Source organism: Triticum urartu, chromosome 5A, assembly GCF_056163025.1.
Source record: "Triticum urartu cultivar PI428250 chromosome 5A, HENAU_Tu73, whole genome shotgun sequence".
In the NCBI taxonomy this organism is placed as follows: domain Eukaryota; kingdom Viridiplantae; phylum Streptophyta; class Magnoliopsida; order Poales; family Poaceae; genus Triticum; species Triticum urartu.
This window is the reverse complement of record NC_141877.1, coordinates 51966558-51984428: the sequence shown is the minus strand read 5'-3', so window position 1 is coordinate 51984428 and position 17871 is coordinate 51966558. Positions and strand designations below refer to the sequence as shown.

General features: G+C 47.6%; 1 protein-coding gene across 1 annotated transcript; it reads left to right on the top strand.

Annotated features, from left to right (window-relative positions):
- Nucleotides 1–1688: 1688 nt before the first annotated feature.
- LOC147967962 (pectinesterase-like) lies at nucleotides 1689–6229 on the top strand. Its single transcript, XM_087525464.1, has 2 exons — nucleotides 1689–2785; nucleotides 5238–6229. The coding sequence occupies exons 1-2, from the start codon at nucleotides 1756–1758 to the stop codon at nucleotides 5927–5929; spliced, it is 1722 nt and encodes a 573-aa protein (XP_087381590.1). The 5' UTR covers nucleotides 1689–1755; the 3' UTR covers nucleotides 5930–6229.
- The last annotated feature ends 11642 nt before the right edge of the window (nucleotides 6230–17871 follow it).

Below are 17871 nucleotides of genomic sequence, written 5' to 3'. Positions count from 1 at the left end.
ATCTCTTGTTACCTTTTGGTTTGTGGATAGTCTTAACAATTATGGCCCATGGAGGATAGATGCCACCGGTAAGGTAGTAGCCCATGTTGTACTCATTGCCATTGAAAACATAGTTGAAAGGTGAACTGTCACCGACAACAAACATTGCAAAAAGAGGAGCTTGATGGAGAACATTGATATCATTGTGAGAGCGAGACATATCAAAGTATGTGTGACAAACCATGGATCATGTCTCTCCACAGCCTTTGCAATGGCCTTGAGGAGAGACCGATGCATCCTGATTGGCGCAGAAAATAGCATCGAGAATAAACTGCATCCGGCGAAAAGTAATCTCTGACAAGACCATCATGACCCATGACAGGGCCTCGAAGAAACAACCATCAACCTAATCGAGAAAGCACGTCGTGGGCTCCTGAAATCCTCCTCCGTTGCAGCCACGACACCTGCAAACTCAAAATCATCTTCTTCCTCATCCGACGAAGAATCGTCGAAAATCATCTCCCATAACCGCTTCATCTAAACATGGATAAATGCAATGGATGTCTTTTGATGAAATATGAAAAAAAAAATGTACAGGGGGATGTTGACAAACACCTTTCGTGCGGCAGTGGCCGTAGCGACGATGTTTGGCGAAGGAGCTTGGGCTTGGGCCCCAAGGTGGCAGAGGAGACCGCCTATACTACGTAGCTATCCGCACACGCGGTTCATGAGTGAAGAGGCAACGAACAATGCCGGGAATGAAGGCAGCGGCGGCGACCACAACGAGCAGCTTCTTCTCCGGATCGACGGCGTCCGCCGGCATTAGCTTGGGTTGAACCTTCCTATGACATCTCCGCAGTCAGGGCGCTTCGATTCATGAAGGAATCCGACTTCGGCGGGCAACCTTACGGAGTTGTAGCGATAGCGGGCTCACCTGCGGCGGAACTGACGATTCTGACGGCCTCGGCTCCATGGAATCTGCGGGTGAGACCGGCGGGACTGCGGGTTGGCATTGCCGATTGATTCCGCCAGTGTGGAGTCGACGACACTGACTATGACGACGACAGTGAGGGTTGAGTTGACGCAACGAGGTGGGTACGGCGGCCGAGCAAATATACTCATTTGCCCCGCGTCCCGATTATATTTGGTTGGTGAGGCTGCTTTTTAGGGAGCGAAAAAGCTATATTTTTAAGGATTATATGCTTTAGGGGATGTGCTAGCTAATGCTTAACTCCATAAAACACACTTTTGCTCCTCAAATATAGACTTTAGAGGATTTGTTAAATATGCCCTTAGTAACTCATAATATAACATCTACTCCCTCTATCAAAATCTAACACGCTTTGATACAGATGGAGTATCAAAAGTCTTATATTTTGATACAAATGGAGTACTTACAAAAAAACTCATAATGTGACATAAAAAAACTCATAATATAACATCAAAGGCATGCATACAGTAAGTTTGGTAACTACTCCTACTAGTAGAATGTCAGTGTCATCTTGTAAGGAAATCAATCAATGGCCAACAATGAAACAATTATCGATACTAGTACTAGCGGAATGTCGCGTTAATTCGTCAACTGTGCGACGCCTTGATCTGGACCACGGATGGTTTTCTTGATCCAACGGCTAGGAGCATCCAAGGCAGCCAGCTCCCTCCAAATACAAAAGATTCTGGCCTTCCACAAGTACATATAGGCACTAGCCATACTAGCGTCCATCCTCAGTCTCACACTCTTTGGCAGTCCCGTCGAGTCGTGTCGTCCACATCACAATGTCACCCTTGTACTGCCACGGGAAACCAAGGCCTCTCCTCCTCCTCCTCCTCCTCGCGGTCACCCTCACACTACTCGCCGCCGCAGCCACGGCCGAGGATGTCTCCTCCGGCACGGCCCCCTTCTACCCCTCCGCGGAGGCGGCCGCGGCGGCGCACTGCGAAGGCACGCTGTACCCGGAGCTGTGCCTGTCCACGCTCGCCGACATCCCGGACCTCCACAAGAAGCCGCTCCCGGACGTGATCTGCGCGGCCGTCAACCGCACCGAGACCGAGGTGACCACCATGTCCGCCAACTGCTCCGCCTACCTTCACGGGAGGTCCCTCACGTCGCGCGACCACCTCGCCGTCATGGACTGCATGGAGCTCCTCGACACCACCATGGACGAGCTGGTGGCCACCACGGCCGACCTGCAGTCGCCGTCCGCGGCCAGGCGGCCGACCATGGAGCACGCCGTGACGGTGCTCTCGGCGGCCATCACCAACCAGCAGACCTGCCTGGAGGGCTTCTCGTACCAGAAGGGCGGCGAGGTGCGGCGCTACATGGAGCCCGGCATCCGGCACATCGCCAAGATGGTCAGCAACTCGCTGGCCATGGCCAAGAAGATGCCCGGTGCCGGGGCTGGCGGCTCTAAGCCTTCACCGTCGACGGAGGAAACGGAAAGCGTCGCGGCGCGGCAGCCGTTCACGGGGTACGGGCAGGTGGTGAAGGGCGGGTTCCCGCGGTGGGTGAGGCCCGGGGACCGGCGGCTGCTGCAGGCGCCGGCGTCGGGCATCCAGGCGAACGCGGTGGTGGCCAAGGACGGGAGCGGGGGGTTCACGACGGTGTCGGCCGCGGTGGCGGCGGCGCCGGCCAACTCGAAGAGCAGGTACGTGATCTACATCAAGGCCGGGGCGTACATGGAGAACGTGGAGGTGGGGAAGAGCCACAAGAACCTCATGTTCATGGGCGACGGCATGGGCAAGACGGTGATCAAGGCCAGCCTCAACGTCGTCGACGGCTCCACCACCTTCCGCTCCGCCACAGTCGGTGAGTGAAGTGATACTGCATTGCACCGAATGAATGATTAACATGCTAAATTACTATTACTATTACTATTACCGTTCATGGCAAACTCCTCCGTCCGTGCACTAGCTAGCTAGCAGAGACGTTGTCAGTCTGATCGATCCATTACTCATACCCGGGGGGCGTGTCAAGTCATGCGTGTCTATCCAAGAGCTAAATGCTGGGCTGCCGCTGTAGGAATTTACGCACACCAACTGCACCGCACGTGGTCCGGTCCTGTATAATGGTACAGCGTCGAACGCATACACTGTTACGTGTTTGTCTATAATGGCGTTCCGATCGATCGAATGGGTTGGCTTTTAAACTGAGATCCGGTGAGAGAGATCTGCCTTCACCGTTTTTTTTTTTTTTGAGAATAATCTGCCTTCACCGTCGGCAGTGCACTCTCTTGTGCATGCATGCATGCATGCACTCTTCCTATAGCTAGTGGCCATGCGACCCGTGCGTTGCAGATCAGGCGGCCGGCAATGACTGCTGGGTCGGTAGATAAGATCAAAGCTAGCTAGCTGGGCCTGCACCTCTAGCTAGCTCCAAGTGACTATTTAGTGGCATTGATGTGCGTACAGTGCGTCCGTGATCCATGTCGGTGGAACCATAACTTGCCTCCTTGTATGCGTCGCGTCGGTGCCTGCATGCAGTCAGTGCAGGGCACACTACTAGCTACTCCGGTCCTGGAGTACGACCACAATTAAGCCACATCCCACAGACCCACAATTAAGCGGGTAGCTTCTGCGCGCAGTGGCCGGTGGTCAGGGCCAAGAGCACCAATACACGAGTAGAGTTACCCGCTGGTACACGAGCAGAGCAAATGGAGCATGCGCGATGCTTGGTCTCGTCTCATTTCGGTGGTACGTACGTAGTGGCTGTACATGAGCGGTAGGCCGGTAGGGGGGCTGGAATTAAAACGTGCATGCATGCATACCGGAGGAACGAGTCGTGCAGAACAGCAAGCCCACATGCATGCACTCCCCGCTAGCAAGCTCCGCTAGGGAGGGACACCACCACAAATTCAGGAATTCAATCATGTACTGTGACGGAGATCTATCCATACCATCCATGCATCTATCCAGTAGCTAGTACTAGTAGTACTATCTCACTAGCTGTCCGGCCAGTACGTACTGTACGTATAATTGCTAGCACATGGCTGCTTGTACAAATGGACTGCAATGCTGCAACCACCTCCAACCAATCAACCGCGCATTATAGTAGCATCATTTAATTAATTAACCCGGCCCCGTATATGTGCCCTAGCTATTTTCCTTTTGAAGTCGTGTTCCTGAGGGCTTTGAACCATTAAAAAGGTCAAAAGAGAATGCTCGGTTAATTTGTGAAACCCAGGCAAAAATAGTTACTAGGGAGTAGTACAATACATCTGCCAAACGCGTCAAGAATCGGGCATGCATCTATGTCGTGGTAACAAGAAGGGAGTGACGCGTCGGAAACCTAGCAATAGCATCCTGGTAACCGGATGCGCCCGTGATTGCTACTGCTTGTTAATTAGTAGCAGGCTGCAGCAAGGCAACAAGGCCAAGATCACAAGAGCATGTCATATGTAGGATCGAATCCGACTAACAGCGGCGGCAGGCGGCAAACGCACGCCCCTGCGACTGTTCCAAGCGTACCCCGCCAAGCCAAGGATATGTATATTAATCAAGCGTACGTACGTTTCCGATCAGCGCCAAGAACTCAAGCTGCTGCTGTTCCCTTTGTTCCGATCTGCACCGCGCACTGCACACTGCACACTGCACAGTATATGAAGTCGGTGTCAATTTGTCGCTGTCGTCGTCGGTGGAACAACAGGGTAGGACGAGCGCGGCGGTGACCACACGGGCGGCCGGGCGGGCCTCGCCGTGATTGTTGCGTTGCGCGTGGCCGCTCACAGGCTGCATGGCATGCATGTGCATGTGAGGCGACGCTCTCCGTGCAGCTAGCGTCGGTTCATCCATCCCATTCGCCCGTTCTGGCAGGACGTGGACGTGCATGGCTGGCCCAAAAACACAGTTAAGCTGAGGAAAGAGACGGCCTGTTCATTCGTTGTGGTTTTTGCGTGTGAAAAATCTAAATGCACCGGAAGGAGAAGGTTGCGTATATGATATTAGTCTATGATAGTACCCAGTCAAGATGGTACACTAAGCATTGCCACTTAAAAATTGGTGTAATGCAGTTCAACAAGAATTGTTTTTCAGAACGTTCATATTCTAATTAATGATATAAATTGAAACTAAAAATACTTATGATTCATTGTATTCCATCATTGTATACTATATAGTTGGAAATATATAGTATTTGAAGTAGCATAATAGAACCATATGTGGTTGCATCTTGAGGTAGGGTTTTCCACATGCATATGTTGGAGTCGACCTTTTCACGGCATAGGTAATAACTAATGTCCATGTTGCATTCGGTAATGTTGCAGCTGTGGTGGGCAGCAACTTCCTGGCCCGCGACCTCACCATCGAGAACGCGGCCGGCCCGTCCAAGCACCAGGCGGTGGCGCTCCGCGTCGGCGCCGACCTCTCGGCGTTCTACCGCTGCAGCTTCGTGGGCTACCAGGACACCCTCTACGTGCACTCGCTCCGGCAGTTCTTCCGCGAGTGCGACATCTACGGCACCATCGACTTCGTCTTCGGCAACTCCGCCGCCGTGCTCCAGAGCTGCAACCTCTACGCGCGCCGGCCCCTCCCTAACCAGAGCAACATCTACACGGCGCAGGGCCGGACGGACCCCAACCAGAACACCGGCATCTCCGTCCAGAAGAGCAAGGTGGCCGCCGCCTCCGACCTCGCCGCCGTGCAGTCCAGCTTCAAGACCTACCTGGGCCGGCCGTGGAAGCAGTACTCGCGCACCGTCTTCATCCAGTCGGAGCTCGACAGCGTCGTCGACCCCGCCGGCTGGCTCGCGTGGGACGGCACCTTCGCGCTCGACACGCTATACTACGCCGAGTACCAGAACACGGGGCCCGGCGCCGGCACGTCCGGCCGGGTGTCGTGGATGGGGTACCGTGGCATCATTAGCGCGTCTGAGGCCAGCACCTTCACGGTGGGGTCCTTCATCGATGGCGACGTCTGGCTCGCCGGCACGTCCATCCCATTCTCCGGCGGGTTGTGACCGACCAATTCTATCACAAAGCACCCAGTCTTGAGTTCGAACACATCGAATTATTACCCCAGTGGAGGGACACCTGCCTGATTCTTCTACCCCAGTGGAGTATTAGTTTTGTGGCATTTTTTCACCGCAATAAGTTTTGTGGCTTATGTGTTTGGTTATTGTTTATGTGGTTTGGTTAACTAGCCAGGTGCCTCGGGCAATTGTGCGGGAAATGTCACCCTTCTGTTTATTTTAGTTTTGACACGTATAAATGTATACTATTGTGCTATCTAAGAAATAATATATTCAAAATGTATATTACTGGGGCTTCACAATATTTTTGGGCGGATTGGGGCTCAGCTTAAGCAGATATTTTGGCACAACTCTTCCAGTATCAATTTTTTATCGAAAAAAAGGGGCTTGTGTTGGAGATACTCTTATATTTAAAGTTCTTTGCAACTAGCACAACACAACGCACCTTTAACGACACATATCTCTTGTGGTTCTGGCTGTACTATACGTTTGCCCGAATCAGGACAGCATCACGGTTATATTTGACCTCCGCTTGTGATAGAACACATCACTGACAATTTTTTTGACATCACAGACATGCTATGGTTCACCACAATGCCCGACTTATTGAACATATATGCATGTTGTTAGAATCACGTCCATCCGTCGAAGAGGAGTAATCACACAAGCACAAGAAACAATACCCAGATTTTTTAACGAGGCTTATCCCCGGGGCATGATTACACGTTTCTCTCCATGTACTAAATCAACATAGTATGATCGACTATAAGCTCAGTGAGGCCATCAGACAGGTTTTCGATCGCTGCCCCATGACCGGTCCGGTCACCCCTGCCACGAGTACCCGGTCCGTTCCTCTCGTGATATTTGTCCAACCTATCAGTTTATGTCTAGTCTATTTGGCTACCTATGATGCCCTTATATAATAAGCCCGGTTACACATGCTCTACACTAACAGTTAACCCTTCGCTTATTACAAGTCCAACTATAGCACAACTCATGCACATAATATTTTACACATATTTGAACACATGTTATACAACAAACAATAAGCAGCACAACTCTTTCACATGTAAACTCTAATCACGACTATCGAGGGTAGCTCACGGACAACACAAACTCTTCTTCTCTACTAGATTGCCTACTCATGTTCTCCAAGCTTGTCCTTCTTATAAGCGATGTATATCTTGTTGCCGAATAACTCCTATCATTTAATTTGTTTCTGCTTGCAAATCGTCCCTATGACGATCATGCTCCTCGAGTTGTTGAAAGGATTCTAGTGTCATCTCCACTGACTTATGGTTGGTCATGCCTTTACTCTTAGCTTTGTACATGACACAACTAGAGCGGCTACTTCTTCAACTTGGCTACCTTCCTCCTCCCTGACCTGTGAATCCAATTTCTCTACCAATTTATCTTCTGCATGTAGTTCAATGAACTGTGCAGCAGGCCCATCACCTTTAGAAGATTTGTACATAATTGGCATTTGCCTTGTAAGCAACTCAATAAGGATTACTCCAAAACTATAAACATCACTTTTTTCTGTTAGCCGACCATGGTAAAAGTATGTGGGATCTAAATATCCTAAAGTGCCTTGCACCGTGGTTGTTATCCATGTCTGGTCCTTGGGAGTGTGCCTTGAAGCTCCAAAGTCAGACACCTTTGTTGTCAACGCATCATCAAGAAGTATATTAGTAGACTTGATATCTCTATGTATTACGGGGACAGAAACACTAGAGTGAAGGTAAGCAAGAGCTTTGGCAATTTCTGTTGCAATCCTTAATATGTCTTGCCAACGTATTGGTCTTAGTGGTTTGTGAAGATAACCACATAGGGTTCCATTGGAAATGAACTCATAAGCCAACAAAGGAACTTCTGTCTCAAGGCAACATCCAAAAAGCTTTACGATGTTCCTATGATTGATCTGTGAGAGTATGGAAACTTCATTTATAAACTCGTTAATCTCTCTCTTGACCACAATATTTGACTTTTTGATGGCAACAACATGCAAACCTGACAAAATTCCTTTGTACACAGTACCATGACCTCCACCACCAAGCTTACGAGTTGGATGAAAGTTGTTTGTGGCCTTTTGCAGTTCTCTTAGAGGGATGATCATTCTCTCTGCAATGTCTGACCTATGTGATACCAATTGTTGCAACAGTTGTCCACGATTTTGATTGAAGAATTTCTGTCTCAACTTTTTGCTTTGATGCTTAAACTTGTGGATTATTATCTTTGAGCCGAGAAATAAATAAAAGTAGAATAGTTGGGCCACTAGAAACTGATAGACCAATGATTAAACCTGCAAACAAAAAGATTGGTGGAGCGTGAGTTTAGGGTTTGGGATGCCATAACTCAAATAGGCGAGGGAAGAGATACGAGGTTGATTTTAGGGGTTGAAGTCTTAGTAATGGGAGAGATACCAGCTGTGGGACGGGTAGACCTATAATCAATTGTTGATACTAGATTCAGATTCCTAAAAGTTTGAAGGATTGAGAAAAAAAATGATCGCATATTGAAGTAACATTTACTTTGGGTGGGTGGGCAGCCCAACAGATTCGTTGGTTTTTCTAGCCAGTCCCCCGCACTCGCTTATCTCAAGATTTCCTCCATTGCCTCAAAAAATAGAAAGATTTGGAAGAACCCTAGGCATACGACACGGCGAACGCAAACCATGGTCTAAGATTCGATCGCTCTACCAAGTGTCCCATGGTTGGACTGCGGCAGGGACATATAGTGACATACCCGCTCGGCGTGGACAAAACGCCGACAAGTGGTTCGGCACAACAGTTTTCTCAAGAAATGCACCAGCGATCACGGCAGCCTTGCGAGCTACTACGTTAGTTTGAATGTACTCTCAGCGCCACACCTGAGTGTCGCAAGCAAGTACACTTGGTACTTAAAACACAGGAGCTTGGTTTATAAAATATTTGTAGCATAGCCTACTATTTCTATTTTTCCTATATATTAGATGCAAAAGAATCAGCCATGAAATCGGTTTCCGAGGGGGAAAAATTGTCCACAACATTGACCCTTGGATGATCTGATACCAAATGCAGACTAAGGCTCCTAATTCACACCTTCCACACAAAATGATTTGGGGTCCTACCTTGTACCTTTCCACATGCAACCCCTCCAAAGCAAATAACACAAGTAAATAAGTAACATATCCGGAGATAAATCAACAGCATGACGACATTTCACCACAGCCGAACTTCAGCATCTACTGTGTCAGGGTTCAATGCCACCATGCAAATCATACAGGACAGAACACACTCCATATCACCTTTAACCTAACAAGACATCCAAAGGCCTCCTAATTTTTCAGTGTATTAACAGAAAACTGAGAAATTATCACTGGAGCTGAAGTGTTCCACAAATTGTATGATGTAACTTGTCAACATAAGCCATCTTGCAACTCCCTACTAAGTTACTATACATATGTCCGATTTAAATATGAACTGGCACTTTTTGGAAATGACCGAGAGCACTGAGGTGCAGAATAAATGTAAAGGACAAAGTTGAAGTCTACAAGGTTGGTATTGTGTTATAAAAAAAATGAAAGCTGGATATAGTTCAAGAGAGAATATGGTCAACAACAGCACGATACTAGCTCCATACCGGCATTTAGATCTTCAGATTTGACAATGTCAAATTTAAGGATGGACACACAAAGAATGACCGAACCCACATATTATTGTCCTGGTTGCCGACTAATACTGTGGAACCGCTTACGCATGATTGTCCCGCACTCCCCAACAGCCGGTCCTCTTGCCGCAGCATTACACAGTTTCAATATGCTTATCGGCGTATCACGTAGTAGTTGTCGGCTTGTCCTAGCAAATCGAAGCTGTTACCGACTTCAGGACTACCCCACAGTTTCAGTATGCTTATTGGCGTATCTCCTGAATATTTTTTCCAAGGCACACATTCTTCCAACCGCACGATGAATGTTCTGTAGGCGCCCTTCCAACACGAACCCTGCAAGATGTATAAACATTCATCCATATTCATCTCCCCGGCGTGGCAGCGCACACGACGGCCAAATTGACAACATGTATGAGCTTGACATTCTAATATGGAAAATGGCTCATTCTAATAGTCCCGTGTGTAACAGAGCAGTCGCAGCAAACCAATGGAGTTCGGCTAGGTCCGACAATACCCCACTTAGTTTACTCTGCCGTTTTGCTCCTCTATTTTTAGCCTTAGAGAGACCCTAAAGAAAACAATATACTATATGTATTAACCAGGGCAAAATTTGAGTTTAAGTTATTACAGGCTTTAAACAGAAAATAAACCCAAATTCCATGAGCCGAAAGAAGAAGAAAAAGGAAAACAGTTTCTCATAACTTCCCTGGCCAGAGCCTATTTTCACCGCAATCTGTTATTACATCAATACTGTACGAGGTTTGGTACGAGAATTTGGATCTAAGATTGGATGCTAATGGAGACCCTATACATCCCTTTATATAGGCAGTATAGGTCTAGGGTTTACATGACGGTGGTGGATGCGATCTAGGGCATCGCCGCCCTCATGTCTGGGAGGGCACGAAGGTCCTCTCCGCTCCCTAGGGATTCCTTCCTGTCTTGGGCCAAGTGGGGCCTGTATAGTTGACGAGGCTATGCTCCCTTACGTTAGCCACCCCTAGTGTAGGCCCCGTCACCACCCCCTATGCGAAAATTAAATTAAAAAATACTTGGAAATTTTTAAAAAATCTAAAATATTGGGATATCAAACTTGGGTGCCCAATCTACTCCCGTATGAAGTTTCACGGAAAAATACCATAAAATGTATCCGTGGCGAAGAAAATTCAGTCTGAACTGAAAACCATCCAAACAGTTTTTCTATACATAGGATATTTTGTCTTTTTTTGCCACGAACACGTTTCCTGTTATTTTTTGACGAAACTTCACACGACGATATATTGGGCTCCCAAGTTTTGTATGCCAAAATCCCAGGGTTTTTTTATTTTCACGGTATTTTTTTGAACTTAAAGTTTATATAGGGGTGTAGAGCACTCAGGTGTTAAAAATCCTCTTCATGTAGAGTTTGACTAAGATTACAGAAAAAATATCAACACTCACGATATAAAATCGATATCATTAGATGCATCAATGAATTAACTTTCATATTGCATATATCTATTGTAGATGTTGATAATTTTGTATATAAACTTGATCAAACTTTATAAAGTTTGACTCAATACAAATCTTATATGCGAAGTAAAAAAAGAAACGGAGGGATTATACGTGAAGGTGAGGTGGGCCCACAAGGGAACCGGCCTCACCAAACAGATGACATCACCTAGATGAGATTTAATTATATATGTATTAACCAGGGCAAAATTGGAGTTTAAGTTATTGCAGACCATAGACAACTGAACACAGAAAATAATTAAACCCAAATTCCATGAGCTGAAAGAAGAAGAAAAAGGAAAACAGTTTTTCATAACTTCCCTGACTATTTTCACCAATCTGTAACCAGTCTACATATATATGGACATGCATGGAGTATGTGTATATTTTAGACTGTTATTACAGCAAAAATACGTACGACATAGAAGAGTATGTATGTAACAAGTTCAATGACCACGGATGCATTTTACTTTACAGAAAATAAACCCAAATTCCAAGAGTCGAAAGAAGAAGAAAAAGGAAAACAGTTTCTCATAACTTCCCTGACCAAAGCCTATTTTCACCAATCTGTAACCAGTCTACATATATATGGACATGGAGTATGTGTATATTTTAAACTGTTATTACAGCAATACGTACGACAGAGAAGAGGAGGAGGAGGAGCGAGGAGCATCAGACTTGTATCCGCGATGCTATTGTGGCTGATGGAGCCACAGACTAAGTAATAATAAGGCAGCTATTTCCTCTAAAAAAAAAGCTTTGCACGTGTTTTGATTTTTTGGAGTTCTTTTTATTTTTGTAAAAATGCTCTACCAAGCCAACAGGAAATTTTATGGCATCTTCTTTTCATACAACCTCTGCTCAATAACACAAATGAAAAAAAAAGAAAATAACAAAGGTACACATAACGCCACAACACAAAGCTCAGCCCACATGAAAAGACGAAAAAAAGGCAGATAGAAAAGCCCGACCCAAATGAGAAGCCTGAATAAAAAATTTGGAGACACGGGAGCAAATGGGTGCTCAACCCCCCTATGTGAAAATTAAATCCAGAAAATACCAGGAAAATTTTAAAAAATCTGAAATATTGAGATATCAAACTTGGGTGCCCAATCTACTCTAGTATAAAGTTTCATAGAAAAATATCAATGAATGTATCCGTGGCGAAGAAAATATAGTTCGAACTAAAATCCATCCAAACAGTTTTTTTCTATACATGGGAATTTTGTCCTTTTTGCCACGGATATGTTTCCTGGTATTTTTCACGAAATTTCACACGAAAGTAGATTGGGCACCTAAAATAATGATATACTATATGTATTAACCAGGACAAAATTGGAGTTTAAGTTATTACAGATTTAGACAACTCCTCCTTGGTGGCGGCGCCGAGGCTAAACCTCCCCTGCCTCTCCCCTTCCCCTACGCCCGGGTGAAAACCCTAGCCCCGGTGGCTAAGCGGCGGCGGCGCCACATCGTCGTCACCTTCTTGAAGGCGCCGACTTGGGCATGGGGATGCTGGGTGTGCATGGCGTGCTTGTCTGGTTCCTGGTGGCGGCCAGCCTGATCTACTGCGTCGCAACTCCGGGCCGTGTCTCGGGGCTGCAATGCTTCTCTTCCGGTCGTGTCTCCGATGGGGACCTCGCCCTTCCTCACCTTGTACATGCCGTGGTGGAGCGGTACTTCATCTCACTCATTGATGGCGGCGAAGATCGGCGGCATGGCGCTGCGGAGGCTCGCCGCCCGATGCACGGAGATGGACTCGCGCAGGAGGAGGTTGCTATCTAGCGTCATGGTGACGTCGATGGTAAAATGGCCAAACAAGGTAGAAGCCTCAATATGATCTGAAGACGGACATGTGGAAGATGGCGGCGACGACACACGAGTGCGTCTGACCGGATTGTGCCCCAGACCCGGTATGTGGCTCGGCTGGGGCTTCCGAATATGTTTCGGTTTCCGGCTTTTGATGTTAGGCCTAGGTGAGTGGTTTGGGTAGTGGCCCAGCTAGCACCCCTTCATTATTTTGGATAGGAGTAGCGGCATGTGTTGCCAAGATGGTGGATTCAGGCTCATTGTTGTAATACTTTGTAAGGTCCTGAGAATAATCAATAAAGTGGCCGTATGCATCTCCCAGATGCAGAGGCCGGGAGTCATCCTCCTTTTCTAAAAAAAACACAGAAAATGAACCCAAATTCCTTGAGCCGAAAGAAGAGGAAAAAGAAAAACAGTTTCTCATAACTTCCCTGACAAAAAGAAAAATAGCGTATATATATATATATATATATATATATATATATATATATATATATATATATATATATATATATATATGGACATGGAGTACGTGTATATTCTAAACTGTTATTACAGCAATACGTACGACAGAGCCAACGTGAAACGTTATGGCATGTTCTTTTCATACAACCTCTACCCAATAACATAAAAGAAAAAAAAAGGAAAATAACAAAGATACACATAATGCCACAACATAAAGCTCGGCCCAATTGAAAAGACGAAAAAAGGGCAGACAGAAAAACCCGACAGAGAAGCCTGAATAAAAAAATGGAGACACAATGTCCAATCTAATACAGGAAATACACATGAGCACATTGGTGCTTCACCCCCTATGTGAAAATTAAATTAAAAAAATACTAGGAAAATTCAAAAGAATCCTGAAATCTTGGGATATCAAACTTGGGTGCCCAATGTACTCACGTATGAAGTTTCATAGAAAAATACCAAAAAATATATCTGTGGCAAAGAATACAGTCCGAAAAATATACGGACATGGAGTACGCGTATATTTTTAGTATGTGTATACGTTTACAGCAATACGTACGACAGAGAAGAGGAGGATGAGCGAGGAGCATCAATATCTGCTACGTAGTTGCGTTTCATCATGTTTCACAAATGTATCCCAGACCGAAAGATTTGCATGGTGATGCACTCGTGGCATCCAACTTGGCGTGGCAGCGCACCAATAGTAAGCCCTTGATATCGTTGGCGAAGCTGAGATCGACCTCCAGTTCCACCCCACCGTTCCTCCTGTCATGCTCGATGCGCTCTTGCAGCGAGGCGGGCATAGCCAGCCAGCCCGACGAGGCAGCCGCGGTCATGGCGATCGAGCCTTTGGGCTCCACGCAGAAGGGCGGCAGGTGGCCCATGGCGACGGTGATGCCCGAGTAGACCGCCTGCACGTCGCCGCCTCTGCCGTCGCTGCAGAAGCTGTGCTTGTAGGAGCTCCTGGCGTGCAGCGTGACGTTGAAAGCCGGCGAGGAGTCGTTGCGATATATCCCGGCGTGGGACACGGGCTCCATGCTGAACTTTGCGCTCCCGAATTTCAGGTCGGGATCGACGACGAGCTGGCGAACGGCGACAGATGGAAAAGCTACCAAGGTCAGGCAGGCGACAATTATTAGAATGACACATAGGCATTGGTTGCCTCTGTGCTTCAAACCAGCAGCTTCGGGATCCATGTCTAGGCCAAGAACCTTCATCATCAGGAATCCCTGGTTTGTTTTGTGGTTTATTTAGGCAGTATTTATTTGTAGGACCTCACGATCGAGATACCCAATGCAACGTGTGTGAACCGACTTCCTCTCAAACTCCATGTAAAAACCGACTTGGATTCTTACGTTCTGAGCCGAATTCTTCTCTAACTCAAAGAAATTAATATTTGGCTTTTATATCTGCCCGTTCTGGATTCTTACGGCTTTTATATTTGGCCCTTGCCTTGTTCTGCTACACAACTGTTTGCCTAGCTAGATTCGTCGCCTCCGCACGCACATCTTGTAAGTTGTGACTCGCGGCGGCGCCGTCATGGCCGCTGCAGGCAGCGAGCAGCCGGAGACGAAGCCTACGCTACGAACTGTGATCCTTGCTATCATCCTCGCACTATGCGTCGGCGGTCTGATACTAGAGAAAATTTCTTATTTGACACTGTCTTAAAATCTGGTTCCTTATTTGACATTGAAAAAGTTTTTTTTCCCTATTTGACACTAGTCCTAAATTTTATTCCTTATACGATACTTCCGTTCATTTTGAGCCTAAATGACACCTGAAAAGACGATTTTGCCCCTCATGCGGTATGTGTGTGCGCGTGTGTGTTCTGTTGCGTGTGTGGGTGCACACGCACATGTGTGCTGCTGCTGCATGTGTGTGTGCATGTGTGCCGCTGCGTGTGTACGTGTGTGTGTGCTGTTGCGTGCCTATGTGCTGCCTGCGTGTGTGCTGCTGTTGCGTGTCTGTGTATGTGTGTGTGTGCTGCGTGCGTGTGTGTTGCTGCGTGTGTGCGTGCACATGCATCTGTGTTGCTGCGTGTGTGTGCGTGTGTGTGTGCACGTGCGCGTGCGTGTTGTTGCGTGTGTGTGCGCGTGCGTGTGTGTTGGTGCATGTGTATATGTTGTTGCGTGTGTGCTCCTGTCTTCGCACTGGTGCTGCGTGTGTGCGCTATTGCTCCCTACACACATATCACATGAGGGACAAAAAAGTCTTTTCAGGTGTCATTTGAGCTCAAAATGAATGAAAATATCATATAGGGAATAAAATTTAGAACTTGTGTTAAATAGGAAAGAATTTTTTTTTCAGTGCTAAATAAAGAAGCAAATTTTAAGATAGTATCAAATAAGGAATTTTCTCCTTATACTAGGGCTTCAAAAGTGGGACTCAAGCATTCACCTTGATCCCAGTTATTCCGTCAGACTGATGGAGGTGCACGGCCTCGACCCAGCACGCAGCCCGGTGATCCGCCCCGACTTCAACCTCGAGCTGCGTGTCAACAACAAAGACGTCGACAGGACCTGCAAGGAGGAGATCACAGTCACTGTGTTCTACGGCGACATGGTTGTCGGATGGGCGGACGTGCCGGACTTCTGCGTCGGCAAGCGGTCGTCGACGGACGTGAATGTCAAGCTGTCTCACACGGACGTGTTGCTGACCGATACGCTGCGCCGCCGCTTGGCGTCGGAGCTGCGATCGGGGGAGCTGGAGTTCGTGGTGGAGATGAGGATGATTATATCCGTGGGATTTGATCGGGAGTGCGCCGATGATTATTGCACGTCGAGGCAGTCTTTCCTACTCTGCCGTGCAAAGCCTGGCCAAGACTATGTACACCGTGATCTAATCCCGACGCGAAGAGTCTAGTCTAGGATGGCATGGCTTGCATGCTTCTTCTTTGTTTTATACTACTCCCTCCATTCTATAATATAAGACTCTTTTTTTTGTCAAAAAACGCTATTATATTACGAGACAGAGGAAGTAATATATTACTGTTATTCCTTGAAGCTACTATTACATCTTGTATGAGTACTTTTCTTGATTGCCATAATTGTAAGCTGTTCATCTCCTCTTTCAATCTCCGGCTCTTTCTTCCTCGATGTGTTGCGCAAATCCGGCTGTCTGCGCTCCAAATCCGGCCGTCCCAGCGGGCGGAGGCCCCGGCTGCGTCTGCATCGGCCAGTGGATCCTGGTGGTGCACCATTTTGGACCCCCTACCCTGCGAGGGCTCATCTTCATGGGAGGTCGTGATCATGGCCGGGGGGTGGCGGCCGTCTCCTTCTCCTCGTGTGGTGGTAGGAATGCCGCCGAGGTGTCACACGTGCTCGTCGTTGCATGGTGGAAGAAGATGCAGAGGGTTGCTCTCGGTCAGATCTGGTCTCCGTTGACCGATTTGGGTTCACTGGTTGGCACCGCAAGTGGTGGCGACACAGGCATGGTGTGCGCTTTCGTCCATGGTATGTCGTGGGACTGGAAAGGAGGTGTCTCTGTGTCTTGCTGCTGTGAGTGAGGTGTTCGGGGTTTGGAGTCGATGTGCAGGAGCTAGGTTTGGATGCCTGGGCAGCGGGCCTAGGTGGCGGTTTGTCATATTGGACTTTTAGCGTGCGTCTTTTGCGGTGGTGATGGTTGCATCTTTTGGTCCTGTGGGCGTCTATAGGATGTACCGCTCGGTAATCCTAGTGTCAACGGTGTCTTGGAAGTGGTGGTTCCCAAATCATGCCCTAGAGGTCTTGGTGGCTTGTCTTCCCTTGGGGTGGATTGGTTCTCGGGGTTCCTCGGTGTGACACAGGTGAGAGGTTCTGGGTGAAAGCCTTGTGCTCCAGCGCCAGCAGCAGTGATGCTCATGCATGGGTGTTGCATCCTTCTTGGGGGCGTTGCTATGGTTCCTCTTGCTGAGCTAGGGTGCAGGGTGAAAATCCTGGACCGTACCCGGCCTCGACGGTGGTGACACGTTGCATCGTCTTTCTCTTGAGGACATCACCGTGGATCCCAGGTTCAAAGTTATCGAACCCACCATAGGACATGCACTTGTGACAAGGTTTTCTATCATTAGTGAAAATTTTCAAAACTTTGTTCAAAGTTTCCTCGAATCTGGCACGAGCGGTCACAGTTGCCTCCTTATCTTGTACACGTGTTCTCGTTGGCGACACTCGCAGTCGCCGTTGTCCACAGGCAGGCTTGGGCGTCATGATCCAAAGTGGGAGGGTAGGGGTCTCTTCGGCGATAGCTTGGTGTGAGCGGTGGAATGATAAGTCCCTTTAGTGATCTGGCAACGATAGCAAAAAGATTCCCTACCTCTTTCCCCGAGGCGTGACCCCCAGTTATCGAACCCACTAGAGGACGTGCACTTGTGACAAGGTTTTCTATCATTAATAGGGGTGACAATGAGTACCCATTACCCGCGTACCTGACGGGTAAAAACCCTATTAGGGCAAGGGTATGGGACAAAAGATTACCCATGATATATAAATAGAAAAATATTAAACCCATCGGATAGAGTGGATACGGATAGCATAACTCAT